The sequence below is a fragment of the Chrysemys picta genome, chromosome 7 (genome assembly GCF_011386835.1).
Source record: "Chrysemys picta bellii isolate R12L10 chromosome 7, ASM1138683v2, whole genome shotgun sequence".
NCBI classification, from domain to species: Eukaryota; Metazoa; Chordata; order Testudines; family Emydidae; genus Chrysemys; species Chrysemys picta.
In genome coordinates, this window is record NC_088797.1 from 47,632,459 (window position 1) to 47,649,716 (window position 17,258).

At 53.4% G+C, this 17,258-nt stretch overlaps 1 protein-coding gene across 3 annotated transcripts in view; it reads right to left on the reverse strand.

Annotated features, from left to right (window-relative positions):
• LOC101932103 (semaphorin-3D-like) overlaps window positions 1-17,258 on the reverse strand; it is a 44,000-nt gene that overhangs the window by 12,414 nt on the left and 14,328 nt on the right. For 2 of the 3 annotated variants that reach the window (XM_005285279.5, XM_024108777.3), the window contains exons 2-5: window positions 10,259-10,493; window positions 1,416-1,576; window positions 965-1,027; window positions 394-513 (exon numbers count right to left, since the gene is read on the reverse strand). In XM_005285279.5, coding sequence (XP_005285336.2) covers window positions 394-513; window positions 965-1,027; window positions 1,416-1,576; window positions 10,259-10,391 — 477 coding nt within the window. In that variant the 5' untranslated portion in view covers window positions 10,392-10,493. The remainder of the gene's footprint in view (window positions 1-393; window positions 514-964; window positions 1,028-1,415; window positions 1,577-10,258; window positions 10,494-17,258) is intronic. The other variant, XM_042861770.2, reaches the window with a different exon arrangement.

The following is a 17,258-nucleotide window of genomic DNA, read 5'->3' on the forward strand; positions in this document are numbered from 1 at the left end:
AGGACTGACCCTTGCGAGGGGTGCATGTGCCCCAGGGTCCTGCTGCAGGAATGGGCATGCCCCCCTCCTGCTGCTGGGGGAGAAAGGGGAGTGAGCACCCTCTCTTAGGCCCCCTCATGCTGCCCCCCTCCTGAGGTCCTTCATGCTACCTGCGCAAGACATGCTACCAGGTTCCTTGCACTAGGTGCAGAGCTTGGCACGTGCAGGCTCTGGTGTCCCTCTTGCACCACCTAGGAGATTGTGCGCCTCTCCCCTGTGAGTCCTCATGCCCCACCAGAGAGGAGAGAATGGGTACCCTGGGATTCATCATGGAGCCCAGTGGGGGTGAGGGCACGTCTGGGGGTTTTCTCACTGCCCTTGGCATAGGCAAATTCACCCTCCAGGGTCTCTCACCTGTGCCCTGGCTCCGAGCTGGACAAAGGCGCAGATGGGCTGGTAGGAGCCAGTCCCGCAGGCAAACACGTGGCTCCTGTTGAATGGCTGGAGAAGCCGGATGAAATTGGCACATTCTGTCTGCTCGGGGAAAAAAAGGTTCCTTCAAATGCCAGCACCATTACCCTGGGCCTTTGTGCTTCAGATCCTGCCCCTGGAGCCCCCTCCCCTCTTCTAACACTGATCTCCAGCATGTCCCCTCCCCAGGGTACGGGAATGCCCTGCCGCCATTTGCTGTGCACTTCCCCATAGGTTTGCTGATCCCCAGAAGAGTGGGCGATGTCTGGCTAACACTAGCCATGGGGACAAGGCCAGCGGCCTGGTGGCCCCTGACCAAAGCTGTATGCTTACTGTCCCATCGTTAAAGGTTACATGGGGCCAAAGGGAGCCATGCCGGCAGCCTGAGCGCCCACTGGCTACAGATCAATGAGGCTGCTGCTCTTGGCAGGCTGGACTCATGTGGGTCAGGCAGATTCCTGCCTGGGCCATGGCTCGCTGAGCTTCTAACAAGGATGTTGGGATCCTGCTTTACCTCTGCGTTCTTCCCAGCAAGCCGGCAGCGCTCCACCTGCTCCTTGCGGGCTGGCCAGAAAACCTGCAAGAGAAAGCACCGGCCTCGGCCTGTTACTCCAGCCTCCTCTCTCCTCCTCAGTGGTCCTGCACCAGTCGGGCAGCACAAAGGGGGCTGGAGCTGCTCCCCAAGAGCGCTCCATGCTCCATCCTGCTTCCCTGACAGGGGTGCTAAGCATGGGCAGGTGCGTGTCAGTACATACAATCACAGCCCAACCAGTCAGTGGTGCCACTTTCTTGGGTGTAATGCCCCCCACCCCCATGGCAGTGTATAACAGGCCTTTGGTTGCTGGCTTTGCAGTACCGGTGCCCCCTCTGGCACGCAGAGCAGTGCTCCCGGCTCCCCAGGCTGCTGGGAAGGGGAAAGCCGGGCTGCCTCGGGACTGCATTTCCATGCCCACCCCGGCACTGACCTTCTGAGGCTCCTCATTTGGCCTGTCCAGATGCAGCAGGAAGATGTGGTTTTTGGCTCCCACCATCAGCCACGCCCTGGTCTCATCCACCAGGAAGGACTGGAAGGCCAGCCCATCTCCCGAACCCAGCAACAGGCGGGAGCTGTTGGATCTCAGCAGGTCTGCAGAGCAGAGTGGGGGATCTGTCACCCCCATACACAGGAGGGAGCCCTGACCACATCCCCCACCCCCAGAGATAGCGAGCAGTATCTCACCTGGTCCCGTATGCTCCCCGGGAAAGTCCTCTTTACCCTGACCCTGGAAGAGTCCTTGCTACCGTGAACGCTATCCCCATGCGCCCTGGGGAAGGACTGCACTACCCCAGAGGATAGCGAGCATTACCCCCGCCTACAGGAGATAGCAAGCACTGCTAGTAGCTGCTCTTTCCCTGACACCAGGGCAAGATGGCCCACCCCACCTCTGGCCAGTAACTGGTGTGGCTTCTGGTAGTCCTGGCCTGGTGTTCCCTCCCAGAGAGCGGAGTGTCCCATGGGTCAGGACAGCCGGCTGGCCCCACAGGAGACAAGCAGCTGCTATAGGGTTAGGGCAACTCAGCTTCGAGTGTCACTGACCTTGCAGTTCAATGGCGCCATGGGGCCTGGAAGAATTTTAACCATTGCAGCAAATCCCCGATTCTCCACAGTCCCGTTGCCCGGGCAGTGCAGGCTGAGAATGCAGGACGGGTGCAGCTTGCATTTCTAGCAGAGGGATCCCTAAGCCTGGGCTCAGTGGAGTTTCTATATAAAGGCTCTCAGTCATTCCCCTGGTGAACGTAGCCTTGAAATTAAAGGCTGTGTTAAACTGGTGACTGCTGCTCGATTTATGGGGCAATCGTTTGTGGTGTTGCAGGACTCATTTCCCTAGCTGAGCTGGGCCTCACCTCCTGGGTCGAGCAGAATCTCGACAGCTTCTAAATCCATCTCCCTCTCTCTCCTGAGGAACCGCAGCATTCCTCAGCCCTGGCCCAGGCCAGCTCGTGGGAGATGCCAGAGGGCCCTTGGCCCAAGCGGGTGAGAGCAGCACAGAAACTGGAGGTGGCAAGGTCCCAGAAGGTGATTTCCTGGCTCCTTTGCACCATGGAGTCCGTCTGCAGGAGCATGTTCCAATGCTTTGTCGGTTCTGCTCTACTGCTAATGTCCCAATGGATGGGGCTGTCACCGTTTCTCTAGGGAGAGTATCCCCATTCCCCAGCCTCTCTGTGCACTGGCAGGACTTTGCCCCTGCCTGTCTTCTCCTTTATTTGCTAAGCGCTGACCACATGCTCAGCTCTGCACAGAGCCAGCCAGTCCCTGCCCCAAGGAGCTTACAGTCTAAACCTCCCCCTGCTGCTCCCTGGTCCATCCTGCACCATTCCTCAGCCTCAGCGTCCCTCAGCAGACGTGCCTTCAGACTGCTGAGCCAGTGGGGATCTGGCAGCTCTTCCCCTCCCCCTTAAAACAGTAGTGGAGTTTAAGTCCTGGATTAGCCCAGCTCAGAAAGTAGCTTTTAGAGCAGTCATTTGCTGACCAAGCCCCGGATGGCAAGATTCCCGGGAGCAACGTCGGCCGAACGAAGCAAAGGAGCCAGCGCAAAGCCCTTGGTATGAGCACTCCTCCACCTCCCACTCCTCCTGCCGCCCCACCCCTCGCTCAGGGAGTGGACAAAGGAGCACGGACTTGGTGCTGCACTGGAGAAAGTGCCAGCAAGGTGAGTGCCCTCGGGCGAGGGGGCAGGACTGGGCAGCCACTGCCAGGTGCCCAATCCTCCTCTTCCCCCAGTTCTGTCTGCACGCGACAGCCAAGGCGCTGGACCGCAGCAGCGATTGAGTGCCCTAGGCGTGAGCTGGACTGGAACCCAGCTTGCTCTCCCATCGCTGTAACAGCCCTATTGGCTAACAGCAGGAATCGAGGCCGTCTGGCCATACTCTCTCTCTTGCCATACCACCTCATCTTCACCTGCGGGGACACCTCTGAGCCTCAGGTGTCTGGCTCCCCTTCCTGGCTGAGTTCCAGGGGTGCTTGGGGGGGAATCTTTCACCTTGGCTAATCGTCCCTGAAACATTGCCCAATCTAGCCTGAGCCCGGACAGCGGGCTGTGTGGGAATTAATGAGACATGTATCAGTCTGGGGGGGACAGCCAAATCCACCCCCCTGTCACTCCACAGACATGCATGGAGTTTTGCTCTGATTAAGTGCTCACCACATGCTGTACAAAACCCAAACCTCAAAGCAGCCACTGCCCTGGAGAGGTTACTCAGTAGAAGACTGATGCAGCTGGACAAGAAGTGATGGGAGGCCCAGAGGGAAGAGTCACCTTAGAGCATTTAAAACCCTTAACCAATCACTTTCCTGTGTCTCTTGGAGGGATCTGACTGAGGCGAGAGTGCTGGCCAGCTGCACTGGGAGGTCATGCCAGGCTGAGGGGGCTTGGAGGAAGGTCGGAAAACAGGAGTGGAAGAAGGAAACAAGAGAGGAGATCAGGCAGGCGTTACTGGCTGAATGACGGGGCTGGGAATGTGTAGGAGGTGAGATGTGAGTCCTAGGTCTGGGAGAATCTGTGCAGGACCTTGAAATCCACGAAGATGGGATGAACTTGGCTCTCTGTGGCTGAGCAGACTGCACCAGAAATGCAACTGGGGAGCAAGCAAGCCAGCATCTGTCTGTGCAGGTGTGGGTCCGTGTATGTGGGGACATGGATGCCTGAGATGGGATGCATGGAGGCGCATGCTAAAACAGGCCATGGGATTGCAGACTTTCTCTTTCCCTGTCACCTCATTTCCAGGGGACAGAGGAAGCCAGGACCTCTTTTTCTTCGGGGCAGCTGCAGCCAGCTGGAAATTCCACTGACGTCTGCTCAGCCCAGCAGGGCAAGGAGCAACTGCAGCATTTGCAGCGGGCAGGTGCTGCTTCTCAGTCTCTATATGAAGAAAGCGCTTCAGTCAAGGCAGCAGCTCAATGGCAAATCAGTTCCCTGGCTCAGCCCAGTCCAGCCTGGCTAATGACCGGGCCTGGCATTTCATATACAGCGAGCCAGGGAATTTACTTGCCACTAAGCATTCCTGCTGTGAGTGTCCTATAACTAGCCATGGGAGGCGTTCTTACGGCTGGCATCATTGCTTGCTAGTTGTATCTCCAGTGCCGTTTTCCCGGCTGCAGCCTGACGACCTCTGTGTGCTTTCCCCCCGGCCCAAGGACAAAGCTTTTTAAATCTGCCTAGGGAATCTGGACTCGTGTTCGTTGGAACGGGGCAGGTGAGTACAGTCCGAATGAGCCAGAGTGGGGAACTCGCCCTCCCACAAGCTGATGATCGCTGCCCTGTGAGTGACCCCAGGCGGGAACTGGGCAGGACCCAGATCTACAATGCATTCACCAGCCTCTGAAAAGGCTGGGTGTCTCCCTGGAGGCAGGGCTGCTCCTCTGACCCTGCTCACCCGGAGTGAAATGTAGGCCAGGCCCACTGAGGATACAGATCAGAGTGAGGGGTGGGGGCAGGTCAAAGGTTTATCCAATACACGCCCCCACCCTGCTTAATTAACCAGAGTAATGCAATGAGGTCCCTAGAGCAATAGAGCCCAGGACGCTCCCATTAGCACTGCTTCACTTTCTGACCTCCCTCGGGCCGTGGGCAGGGGAGAGGTCAGCCAGGGTTGATGGTGGGTTTCACTCAGGTCCACTATGTTCTTTGGGGCTAAGATTCAATCTGGCTCCCAGGCAAGATGAATTATCCCGCACTTGCAGCATTAAGTCCATTGCCATGATCTCTAGTTTCAGATCCTCCATCCTGTGGCTTGGCTTGTTCCATTCCCTTCATGAAGAAGTAGGTGGGAATCTGACCCAGTTCATCCCACTCATGAAACAAACTTGGGCAAGGAACTGATCAGTTAAACAGGAAGTCTGGGGGGGCTGGGAAAGGGGTGGAGCAGGGAGATCCCCACTGTGTGGTGGCTGGGAGAGCCCAGGTACCTGCTCCTTATCTGCAGATGAGGCATCATATCCCTCCAAGCATATTTACATTCCTGACCAGGTCCCCCATAACCATTGCATCCTGCTGAGCATCTCTGCCCAACCTTCCCCTGAACTGTGCTCACCACGAGAGCATCTGAGTGCCTCCCAGGCCTGAAGTGTTGCTCTTCTTGGAGAGCGTTCTCTCTCCTCCCCATCACAGGCGGGCCTGCACTGAAACCCTGAGCTGAACACCCCAAAAGCCTGGGGAAAATCTGGATTTGAATCAAGCTTTTTGCTGCGATGGCCAGCGTGAAAGGAGTGCATTGGGGCCACTTAGCTAGTGGTGTGTGATACGATAACGGCCTGCTGGGAACAGGAATGAGCCCATGAACACACTGTGCGCCTACACCACCTATCAACCATCCAATGGTAACAACGTCCAGCCCCTAATAATCTGTGAACCAGTGACCTGCAGGCAAAGGGCTCTGTAGCCAGCGTCCAGTCGCCTGGAACGTTCAGCCCTCTACGTTAACAGCAGATCACGCAGCGTTAAGGTGTAATTGCTGATATGTAAGCCCAGAGTAACGACATCATCCCAGATAGAAAGACACAGCCCAGTTCAGGATTTCAGCTGGCTTCAACGCTGGTCTGAAACAGATTGAAGTAGCATTCACATTGTGAATGCCGATCAGCGCAGGCCACACACCAAGAGGCTGGTAGTGCTTCCTGTCCAGTAATGTAACTTATTGATGTGCATGTGTTACAGGTCCCCCTCTGTGACGATCAATGGGATACAAAGTGTTACATGCAGCCTCAGAGATCAGGCAGCTCATACTTTCAGCTCTGGAGGTCCCTAGTTCAGGCCCTCCCACGTCTGTCACAGGAGCAGTTGCATGGATTGTCTCAGAGAGGCCGGAGTTCTATTATAAGCCATCCAAATGCGTTATTATGGTGTAAGGGGTCATATTGCTGCTTAGTCTTATTGTTCTGGGCCGTGTTCCCCTGTGCACTATCCTTCCTTTGCTCTCCCTGCCTTAGGTCTGTCATTTCCTTTCCGAAAGCCTGTCTGTGTTTCTCCCCACCCCTATTCAGTCCACGCCCCTCCCCCATGCAGGGTTCTGACGATAGCCCAGCTCCCAAGAGGCTCTGGGGTGGAGGGAGTCTGGGAGGTTTCTTTCCTCTGGGGTTTTTGAAACCTAAACTTGTCAGGCCGTTGTGGCCTTGACTCTGCTACGTGTGGTCTGTGAGTCACACCTCCTGCCATTGTCTGCATTGTCCCCAAGCCAGCCTGAGGCTGGGAGCTTCCTCTCCCAGCTTTGCCCACAGCACGAGGGCTGCTCTAGCTTTGAAGAAGGAAGCCCTCCTCAGTCCTCTCCTCCAAACAATCTCTGCTCCCGCCTGACCAAGGAAAGGAAGATCCAGCCATTGTGTTTCTGAGATGTGTTATCGACATTGGCAATCGCCCAGCAGTGACCTGCTCTGGATCACTGTGCTTCCTCACCGGATGCTGCGTAGCAGACAGTGTGTGCAGGCAGCCCTGACCAGGGCCGACTCCTCCCCTCACTCCCTTATGGTCCTTGGTTTCAAGCCTGAGTTCTGATGGCTCCCCACAACCCCCCAGGGCATCTCCCGGCTTGAGTGCTCAGTTCTGTACTGAGAGTGCCTCAGGCTTGGCATCCAGGAGACACAGTTTTGCAGAGCTCTGTGTTCGATGAGCATCCAGTCTAAGTCCCCCTTGCACCTAAGTTAGACTGCCAAGCAACTGGCTCTCTTCTCTGGGAGTGAGAGAAGACATATGGTCACAGGTGTCATCCCTGCCCTGACATACCACCCGTGGTCCTCACCTCCACCCTGATGCCACCACCATCATCCAAGTTCTTCCTGCAGCAGAACCACTGTCCTCAGCTAGTGTAAACTAAACAGGCTTGTGCCTGGCTGGAGTTTGGATGGGAGGCCTCCAAGGAAGCCCACTAGGGTAGGCATTGTTGGTGAGTCAGTTCGGTATGTGGTGCTCATCTGTGTCCGCGCTGATCCAATGGCCCAGCATGGAGCTAGGGTGTGCTGTGCTGCTGCTAGGTGAAAATCAGAGAGCGTCCCGACCACTTTGTCATTAAAGAGCCCTGTCTCAGGCTGAGCTGGCCCTTAAGGGGGTGGGGGCTCAGCCTACCTTCCCAGCTGAAGGGGGTCACATGGGAGAAGATTGTGACTCGGTGTGTGGGAGTATAAAGGGCGGCCTGAGTTCATAAAACTATCTCCCGCAGAAAGGAGTAGAGCAGCTTGCCTTAATTCCCAGGCAAAAGGCCTGGGGCGTGGGATCTCTGGCAGAGCCACCAGCAGGAGACCCTGGGTTGCGGGAAGGGGCCTGATTTACATGTGGAGCTAAGGTTAAACTGTTTTACTTGGAAAAAGCAGAAGCCAAGTCCGGAAGAAAAGGGACTGAGACTGTGTTGGCTGCGAGGTCTCGCAGGCACTGGCTGGTGAGTTGGGCCTCTGCCTTACAAGCCCATGCTGGTTTTCCCGAGAGCAGGAATGCTGAATTCCAGCAGTCTGGCTGGATCCCAACTCATGAGTAAGCTATGCAGATTAGTCTTCACTTTCCCTGTCCTATAAGCTGTTGTATAGTTTTGCTATGTGCTGTTAACAAGCTAGTGCATTATGTACCAGAGGTGGCTGCATTTCATTGCTGGGCCTTAGAGCCATCCACATAGACTGTAAAATGCTTCAGGATCCTTTTGGCTGAAAGGGACTGTGTGGTACATGAACGTAAGACTGTTGTCAGTAGCCGTGGCATCGAAATATCGTGCCATTAGGATGGGTGCTTGCATACCCCGGTGATGAGTGCAGTATAAATGACTAGACAAATCATCATCTTTATATCAGGGGGTAGCCGTGTTAGTCTGTATCTACAAAAACAACAAGGAGTCTGGTGGCACCTTAAAGACTAACAGATTTATTTGGGCATAAGCTTTCGTGAGTAAAAACCTCACTTCTTCATCTTTATGTCACTAGCTGAAATAAGGTCCAGGACAGATGTGGCCCAATTGCAGAATTAGCGGGGGCTCAGAGAGGGGCCTGGAACAGCTCTCCTCAGAAGAGACTGAAAGATTGGGATTGTTCCCTTGGAAAGGATGAATAAGAGGGGATGTGATAAAGGTTTGCTTGGTCCTGCCACTGTGCAGGACTTCTCAAGGTCCCTTCCAGCCCTATGTGTCTATGAAAGGCTATAAAACCATGAATGGGATAGAGAAGGGAGACTGGGAACTTCTGTTCTGCCTCATGACACATGAACAAGGGGACAGTCAATGAAACGGAAAGGTGGGGAATCCAAAACTGACCCAAGCTTTCCCCCAATGCGCGATCAGCTTGTCTTGCCAGCCCATTAACATAACTGACAACAGCAAAACTTCTGGAAGTGATATTAGCCCCCATGGTTTGAGCCAAGCTCTCACCACCAGGGACAAGGAGGTTTCTTGCCCCTTTCTCTGAAGCATCTGGTGCTGGCCTCCAGTTTGCTGGGCTAGATGGACCTCGGGTGTGAGCCAGTCTGGCAATCCCTGTGTCCCTAAAAGGAACTCAGTGTGATGCCTGTCTGGTGGCCCCTTTGTGAGATAAGCTGAGGGTCTCAGTCCAGTTCCTTGTGGATTTGTGTCCATTTCACAAACCCGCTGCTAGCTGGTCCCCGCGCTGGCAGCCTCAGCAGAGAGGCCGAGGGCTGACGCTGTGGTGTGAACTCCCTTCTCACCCCTACACAAAAGATTTGGGGGAGGTGACGAGAGCTAAAACTCCGGCACCACGAAGGGTGAATCCTCGCTCGCCCCCACACAGCTGGAGTAAACGGGCTGGGCACTGAGTAGGAATCCTTGCCCCAGGCCGTAGTGCAGCAACGGCTCCGCTCCATGGCTGCTGCCACCTCTCTGGGCTGCCATCGCCCCCTTCTTGCAGGGTGCTGGGCAGTGGATCTCTGTAGCTTGTAGATCCCCCAGTTCCTCCCCGGCCCACCATAATAGTCCTGGATGTGTGTGTGTGTGTGTGTGTGCAGGGAGCCCTCACAGAGCTCTGTACCACAGAGGGTAGGGAATACAGCCTCCCTGCATCCATGTATTGGGTCTTGGTTGACTGAACCTCACAAAGCTGAGTTAAGTGACTTGCGTGAGGCTACGCACTGAGTCAGTGGCAGAAGCCGGCTCTCCAGATTCCCAATGCCCTGCTCTAACCACTAGACATGCTTCCTCCCAGGTGACCACAGGCTGACTCTGCTCCCGCCCTCACACTGAAATCTGTACGCTTCCCCCATGCAACTGAACAATTGTTTTGTTGCGTGGCCTGTGTAGCTAGAGGCTGGCCAAGGCCTCCTGTAGTGCGTGACGTTTCCCCATGGTGAGGGCTGGCCCCGTCCCTGTGCATTACATAGTACATGGAACATTATAAAGCACTGTACGCTGAGTCTCAGGGTGAAATGAGGCATTTTTAGACACTCTCCTGTGCCCCGGGGGCAGCCTGAGACTTCCCCTCTGGGCCATTCCCTTTCCAATCCCCATCCCTGACAGCAGCAGGTAGATGAGCATTGCCTGAGCCCCTTGGGGTGGTGGCATTCTCTGAGCTCTCTGGCTGTGCTGCAGTCAGCTGAGCTCAGCCTCTGTCAGGTTCTGGTGCCTCACTGGCCACAACTACTGCAGTGCAAGAAGCTCCATTGTAGGGCAGATATTGACCCCACCCAAACCCAGTAGTCCAGATCTCACCCCCCCCCCCCCATCCCTGGCTTCACTAGCTGCCAGTCAGCTTGGCTGCCTGATGCTGTTTCTAGATCATTCTGAACAGGGCATGAACCCCAAGGAAATCCTGGCTCTGACTGCCGGGCTGATCAGCCACAGGCTCCCCTACCTTTGTATGAGAGGCGAAGGCGAGGGACACCTCGCTTGCAGGCATTGCCATTCCCAATGTTCAACAGGAGAATCCAAGTCAGCAGGGCAGGGGCAGTGGAGAGGTGCCACCTGCTAAAGACCAGGGGTGGCATGCTGAGGGATTCTCTGGCCGGGGGCTCCTCTGTCAGCAGGGAAAGCTGCTCCTCCCTCCTGGGAGCATGTTCTGCTGGGGGAGATTCTGGTGCCGCTTCCAGCTGAAAACAGAAAGGGAGGAATTCTGCATCTCTCTCTGCCATGCATTTAGCAGGGCTGAATACTTAGGCTCTTGGCCTGCATGTGCTGAGCCCCTGCAGTTCTCACTGCTGCCTGGGAGATTGATTTAAATCAAAGCGATTGAAGTCAGTGATTTAAATCTAGGGTGACCAGATGTCCCGATTTTATAGGGACAGTCCTGATTTTTGGGTCTTTTTCTTTTATGGGCTCCTATTACCCCCAACCCCCATCCCAATTTTTCACATTTGCTGTCTGGTCACCCTATTTAAATCATTATTTCAATCATCAGGTGGAAAGCCTTGATTTAACTCATTGGTTATAATCAACGTTTCCATTTGCACTTCAGTTACTTCCTAAAGAAACGTGAATTCTCATTGGTTGATGTAATCATTTAAAACATGTTGATTTACAACTAAATAGAGTTTTTGCACTAGATATGGTACAACTTTTTGCTACGTAGGAGGGTACACAATAACTCTAAACATTTATTTAAGCAATTCTCTAGCTTACTATTTTCAGATTCTTGTTACTTGTACACTTTTAGTATGTTAGGAAATGGTGAATGATATATTGCTTATTTACAACATAATTAGCTTTTGGCTCATGATTTGGGCCGAGCTGCATTAGGATGGTAACTGGAATTGAATTAAACACACAACAGCAAATACAATTTATTTTTATTAAACAAAACAACTTTAAATGTTTTGGCCACATAAACGTCTCTTATCAAAGCATGTTTCACATTTATAACTAAACTCCAATAAGTTTTGGCCTTCACATATTTTGGGTTAAAATCAGATTTCCTTTTAAACAGGTTTATTTTTAAAAAGAAAAGTGTTATAATGTAAGTTACAAAATCAAAAACATCTGATTTTAAATAAAAAAATCCAATTTAATTTTTTTTCAAAAAAATCTTTTTTTTTTTTAAATTCACTCTGCTTTGCTGGCTTGGGCCCTATCTGAGAATTAATTGCATCAGTGGCAATAGAAACTCAGGCCTGGGCTCTGTTAGGGTTCTGGCACCAGTAGAGGAGTCCTGGGACAACCCCAGTGCAGGCATGCTGCACCTCTGTAAAAAACACTTGCACGTGTGGTGTTGCATTGGTGTGGGAAGAGCAGTCCAAATCCCCGCCTGTGGGCAAGCCATTAGGTGATATCTAAGGGGAATCAATTCTCCAGCTCCATCAATTCGCCAAGAGCTTATCCCTGTAGGAGTGGGGCTGAAATTCCACCCTCCCCTTCCTATTCACAGCCCCACCCAATCAGCCAGGAGCATTCTGAACTACGGAACTCCTTGTCAATTGCAGAGCTCAGAGGGCTTTAAACCTGAGGGTCAGGCTCATTGGACTGATGGGGATACAATCAGTATGGAAAAGTACAAAGAATCCCAAGGCCACACAACAAGTCAGTGGCAGAACCATTGCTTACTAATCATTATTCATTCGCTATTGAAATAGCACCTTGAGGGCCCCAGCCAAGATCAGGTCCCTGTTGTGCTATGCACTGTGCAGAGACAATCCCTGTTCTGTAGAGCTCACATTGGCTAAGCAGACCCAGGTGCAAGGGGAAGGGACTTGCCCACAGTGCTGCACTGTGGCATCGTTAATGATGTTTTTATGATGGCCCATATGTTTAGGTGCCCATCCCTGTAGGATTTCAGTCATTTTACAGCACAGCCAAACAGCTTCCAAGGGATGGGGAGCAGGTGTCCCCCTTCCTTCAGCATAGTCACCTCTGCTTCCTTGAGGAATTCCAAGATCACAGAGTGCACTAGCCGGGGAATCTAATGCCTGCAGGCTGCAGCTGTTGAAAAGCCTGCTCAAAGAGGTGCCTCTTGCATCTTGCCCAGATGGCAAGGCAGCCAGACCCTGTGCATGGGAGTGCCCTGCAGAGATAGGCTTGTATTGCAGCAGCACTGGCATGTGTGCAAGCAATGTGACAATGTTTGCACTACTGGAGCCTGGTCTACACTAGGATTTTACTTCGGTATAGCTGCGTCTCACAGGAGGGTGAAAAATCCACACCCCTGAGAGACTGAGCTATGGCGACCTAACCCCTGCTGTAGACCACGCTTCCCCCACCCTAGCTGCCGCCTCTTGGGGGAGGTGGGTTACCTGTGCCAACAGGAGAATCCCCTCCCATGGGCATAGGTAGTGGCTACAGCGGTGCAGACGGGCCCGTCACACACAAACCCTTAACTCCAGTGCAGTAGTGCTTTTCACTTGGTTTGGCTGGCCTGGGGAGGGGGGTGGGGATTGGCACAGCCTGAGAGAACACCCCCGCCCCCACTGCCCCAGCTGCTAACACACCCACCGTGTCATGTGGATGCAGGCTAATGCTGCTTGAGTGCCACTAGTCCTCCAATCCCTTCCCACAATTTCCCCGCCACACACCCGAAAGGCCAGAGGACTTCTCCCACAATTCACGGGTGGATGATGTAGACGTTCAGGCTCTAGGACCACACTGTAGTTAAACAGCCCCTTAGCTGGAGCCCCTGGAATCTGTGTCAGCTGGCCTGCACCAGCTGTGGGGTTTTAATTGCAGTGTAGCCAGACCCTTACTGTTCTTTCTCCTTTGATTTGCCACTTCAGTACCGGGGCTTTGAGAGGCTGGCATCAAAGAGCCATTTTCCACCCTCATGACCACATTTCTTCCTGCCATCCCCCCAGAGCGGCTGCTGCTTGGGCCACTTGTCCCCTCTGCAAGGGGGAAGAGGAGAGGCTCAGGGGCAACAAATAAAATGAGCAACAGTAGTGAAGAGAGGGAGTGTGTGGGGGGATGGGTGCTGTTCCAGCACCATGCAGGAGCAGCAACAGGTGTATCCCCACCATAGTGGCCCTTCTGGGCCAGGGCAATGCCTGGAGCACAGCTAGGCAGGGAGGTTGCCCTGGGTAACAGCATAGAGGGTGGCAGCTAGAGGCACATACTGCATTCTGTCCTGATGGGTCTCCCTGCCCCCCTGAGTAAATTGTACTGATCTTCTCTCTCATGTGCATATATTATATCCACCTCTACACACAGCGATGCTTGCATTCCCCCTCCTGGGCCTGGAGCTGTCTCGCCTGTGAGCTGGGAGTGTGTGTGCACCCTGCTCTTTCCTGATGGACTAAAACCTGCATGTGTTCCAGCATCCTGGCCAGGAAGTTGAGAAAGCGGAGCTCAGCCCCAGGGGTTTGGGCAGAGCAAACCCAGTGCTCATCACAAGGCCAGGGCTGGGGCTGGCTTGAGACTCCTGCCAGTGTTCACTGGTTGCTGGAAGCCTTGGGAAAACGCTAGCTGGTAATTGCAGGCTGCTATAAATGAATGTCCCTGTCGGGGGAGAGTTGTTGAGCGGTGGGAGGGAGCCCTGTGTGACCTGATTCCCCAAGATGGTCCTTGGTGGCTGCAGGATTGTGTGACGGGCAGGTGGAGCAGAGCCCTGACCCTCCACAGCCTAGGACTGTGCCTGAACCACAGCCCTGTGGTTGAGGGAGAACTGGTGTGTTTCACACGCCACCTCCAGGGGATGAAATAAAGGGGCTGGTGGATACCCTGTGCCAAGGTTCAATCCTGTGTCTCCCGAAGTCAAGGGGAAACTCCCGCTGGGATCAGGATCAGGCCTCAAAATGAAATCCAAATAATAAAGGACAACTGCCCTCCCCTGCAAGAGGGACAGTTCACTATTGGTATAAGGGATACGAGTCCAGGAGACTTTCACCTACCAGTGCTAGCCGTGAATGTGGCCAATGTCTGCAAAAATGCAAAGGATGCAGCCAGTGATATTTAACCCAAAGCAGGCAGGCAGTCGTTGCTAAAAGGGACAGGGCAAAGGAAGCACAGTTACAAAAATGGATCCCCTGTTCCCTCTATACCAGTGGCTCTCACCCTTTCCAGACTACTGGTCCCCTTTCCGGAGTCTGATTTGTCTGGTGTACCCCCAAGTTTCACCTCACTTGAAAACTACTTGCTTACAAAATCGGACATAAAAATATAAAAGTGTCACAGGACACTACTACTGAAAAATGGCTGACTTTCTCATTTTTACCATATAATTATAAAATAAATCAATTGGAGTATAAATATTGTGCTTACATTTCAGTGTATATAGAGAGCAGTATAAACAAGCCATTGTTTGTATGAAATTGTAGTTTGTACTGATTTCGCTAGTGCTTTTTAAGTAGCCTGTTCGTAAAACTAGGCAAATATGTAGATGAGTTGATGTACCCCCTGGAAGACCTCTGTGTACCCCCAGGGGGTACATGTACTCCTGTTGAGAACCACTGCTTTATACTATCCCAGGACTTAATTCAAAGGCAGTTTCAAGCCAATGCTTCTTTGCCTTGGTATTGTTGGATATAAAACCTTCTTACAGTGCACAAGGCTTAGGAAAGCCATTTTTCTCTCTACTGCCCTTGTTCTGTCTTTTTTTGCCCCCAGTGTCCACTGTACCAGTCTTTTAATGCAACTTGTGGAAGTTCCTACTGCAGGATGTTATTGAGGCAAACAGTATACCCAGGATCAAAGAGGGACTAGGCACTTAGGGGAATAAAAGGAGCACCCATCGTTACACTAGCTAGGGGGGAAATTACAAGGCTTCAGAAGCATCAGAGGCAGGATGCCAGGCTTCACTGTTCCTTCTGGAGAAATAATGCCTATGGCCGTGGCACTGTGTTAGTGCAGCAGGTCAGGACTGAGAAGCATGGGCAGGGCATTGTGGCAGCTCAGGGTTCTGAGGTTAAGGGGTGCAGTGAAGTTAACTTCCATGGTGTCTGTGCGGGGTTGTCTGCCCTCAGCTTGGCATTTGCTTTGTTAGGGGCTCCTTCAGTTCTGGAAACAGAATGTCAAAGATCGCTTTCAACTAAAGTTGGCTCACCAATTAATCCCCTCCCCTCACAGTCCTTATGCTGGAAGCACTTCTCCCTGGTGGGCTTCCCCACATAGCAATGTCCCTCCATGCCAACGAGGCACTCTGAGCTTCTCCACACAGCCAACTGGGCATGCAGCAGTGAGTGCTTCTGCACCCCTCTCCCCAGGACGTGTCAACTAGGGGCCCCCCAGCAGGCGCTGCCTCCCACAGCAGTGCCCTGCCCATATCAACGTGGACTCCAGCAGAGGCATCCTTCTCCCAGCAGTATCCTGTCAACGCAGGCCTAGCAGGTTCTCCTCCACTCCACCCTAGGATAGAAACCAAGCAAGGGCTCCCCCGTATGAGGGATAATGGCCCCAAGCTATAAACCTCTGCCCAAATATACTCTTGGAGGGAACTTGTCCCAGGCAGAGTTTATACAGACTGAGGGGGGGAGCGGGTGACCGGTGGATGGAAACAAGCTGCAGATGATGAATCCAAGGTTAAATTAAACACTCCCGACAGCTTTATGTAATCAACTGTCCAGAACGACAAGTGTGTTCTCACTCTGTTTGGAGCAGGGCGCGCTGTGGGTGCAGGCGGCTTGGCAAGGGCACTTCTGCGTGTCTGGCTTCAGAGCCAGGACTGTGACAGGGAAGATGCATCCAGATAGTGTCAGTGGGAGCCGGGCCAGTCTTTATGGGTTCTGGATTTGGGGGGATGGGGCAAGGTTTTGGTGAATTTTCTCTCTCATAAAAAAGGACCAGTGTCCCTGGGCAGAGCCGGTCATGATCCCAGGATGAGCCATAGACGCCCTCTGCTTGACCTGCAGCTCCTCCACCTCTGTGCCAATGCTCCCCTGCCTGACCAGCAGCACTTCTGCCCCCCCGCCCCACAACTCTCCAGATGCACCTCAGTCACCACCTGCAGCACCCCCCACCCCCTGCTGTGTTTACAGGCCTGGCCACCCACCCCCCAGCCATGCCACGGCCCTTTGAACCTGAAAACTAGAGTCCTCTGCAGAACAGCACCAGCTTCCCAGCTCTGCTGCTGTGCCTCACCCTGATGTGGGCTGCTGGTAGATACCAATCCACCACGAACTGGACTGAAACAAGACAGGCTTTTCACATAGGCAACCGAGCAGTCTTCCGATGGTGACAACTTAGTCACTATTGACCTGGGCTGGCTTTGAGCCATTGACCGGAGTTGTGCATTCCCGATCCCACGGACCACCCAGGCTACCAGGAGCAGTGCCTCTCTCGTTGTGCCAAGTGCTCGTTGTGACAGTGCTCTGGGAGCAATGGATCGCAGGGAGACCCGGTGACTTCGTCTGTGCATCCTGTGGCATTGCTCAATGCGCCTCCATTAGAGCTGATCCCTGATTGAGGGATTTGTACCCATCTACAGGTGGAAGATGACCACTATAGGGGAGGATGTAAACACCACAAAGGGGTTACCCCACAGAATTCCTCCCAAGTACTGTAATTAGGAGTTATGGGAGGAAACTGAGCTAAGGAGTTGTCGACTGAATTTCAGGGAACGTATCCTGGCAGTGAGATCTAGGTTGTGGATCACCTCCCAGAATGGATGTGTATGTTGTGCTTGAGCCTTCTGAGCTATACGACGGCACCAATAGCAATTACAACATGCTCCCTGATCCATCCCCCTGGCCCAATGGGGCCTGCCATGTGCGCTGCACAGCTCAGCAGATTCTTGATGGTTTCCAAAATGATCCAGAAACAACATTGCAGGAGATTGCTGGCTTGTGTTTCTCTTTGGAGCTAGATGGGTCATGCCCAGGAGGACGGGGTCAACCGCTGGGTGCAGCTCAGGGGAGCAGCCAGCAGAGATAGCCAGACGGGGGTTGCACGTAGTCTGTGAGCGTTACAGGGTGGTAAAGAGCCCTGCAGGGGAAGAGAAG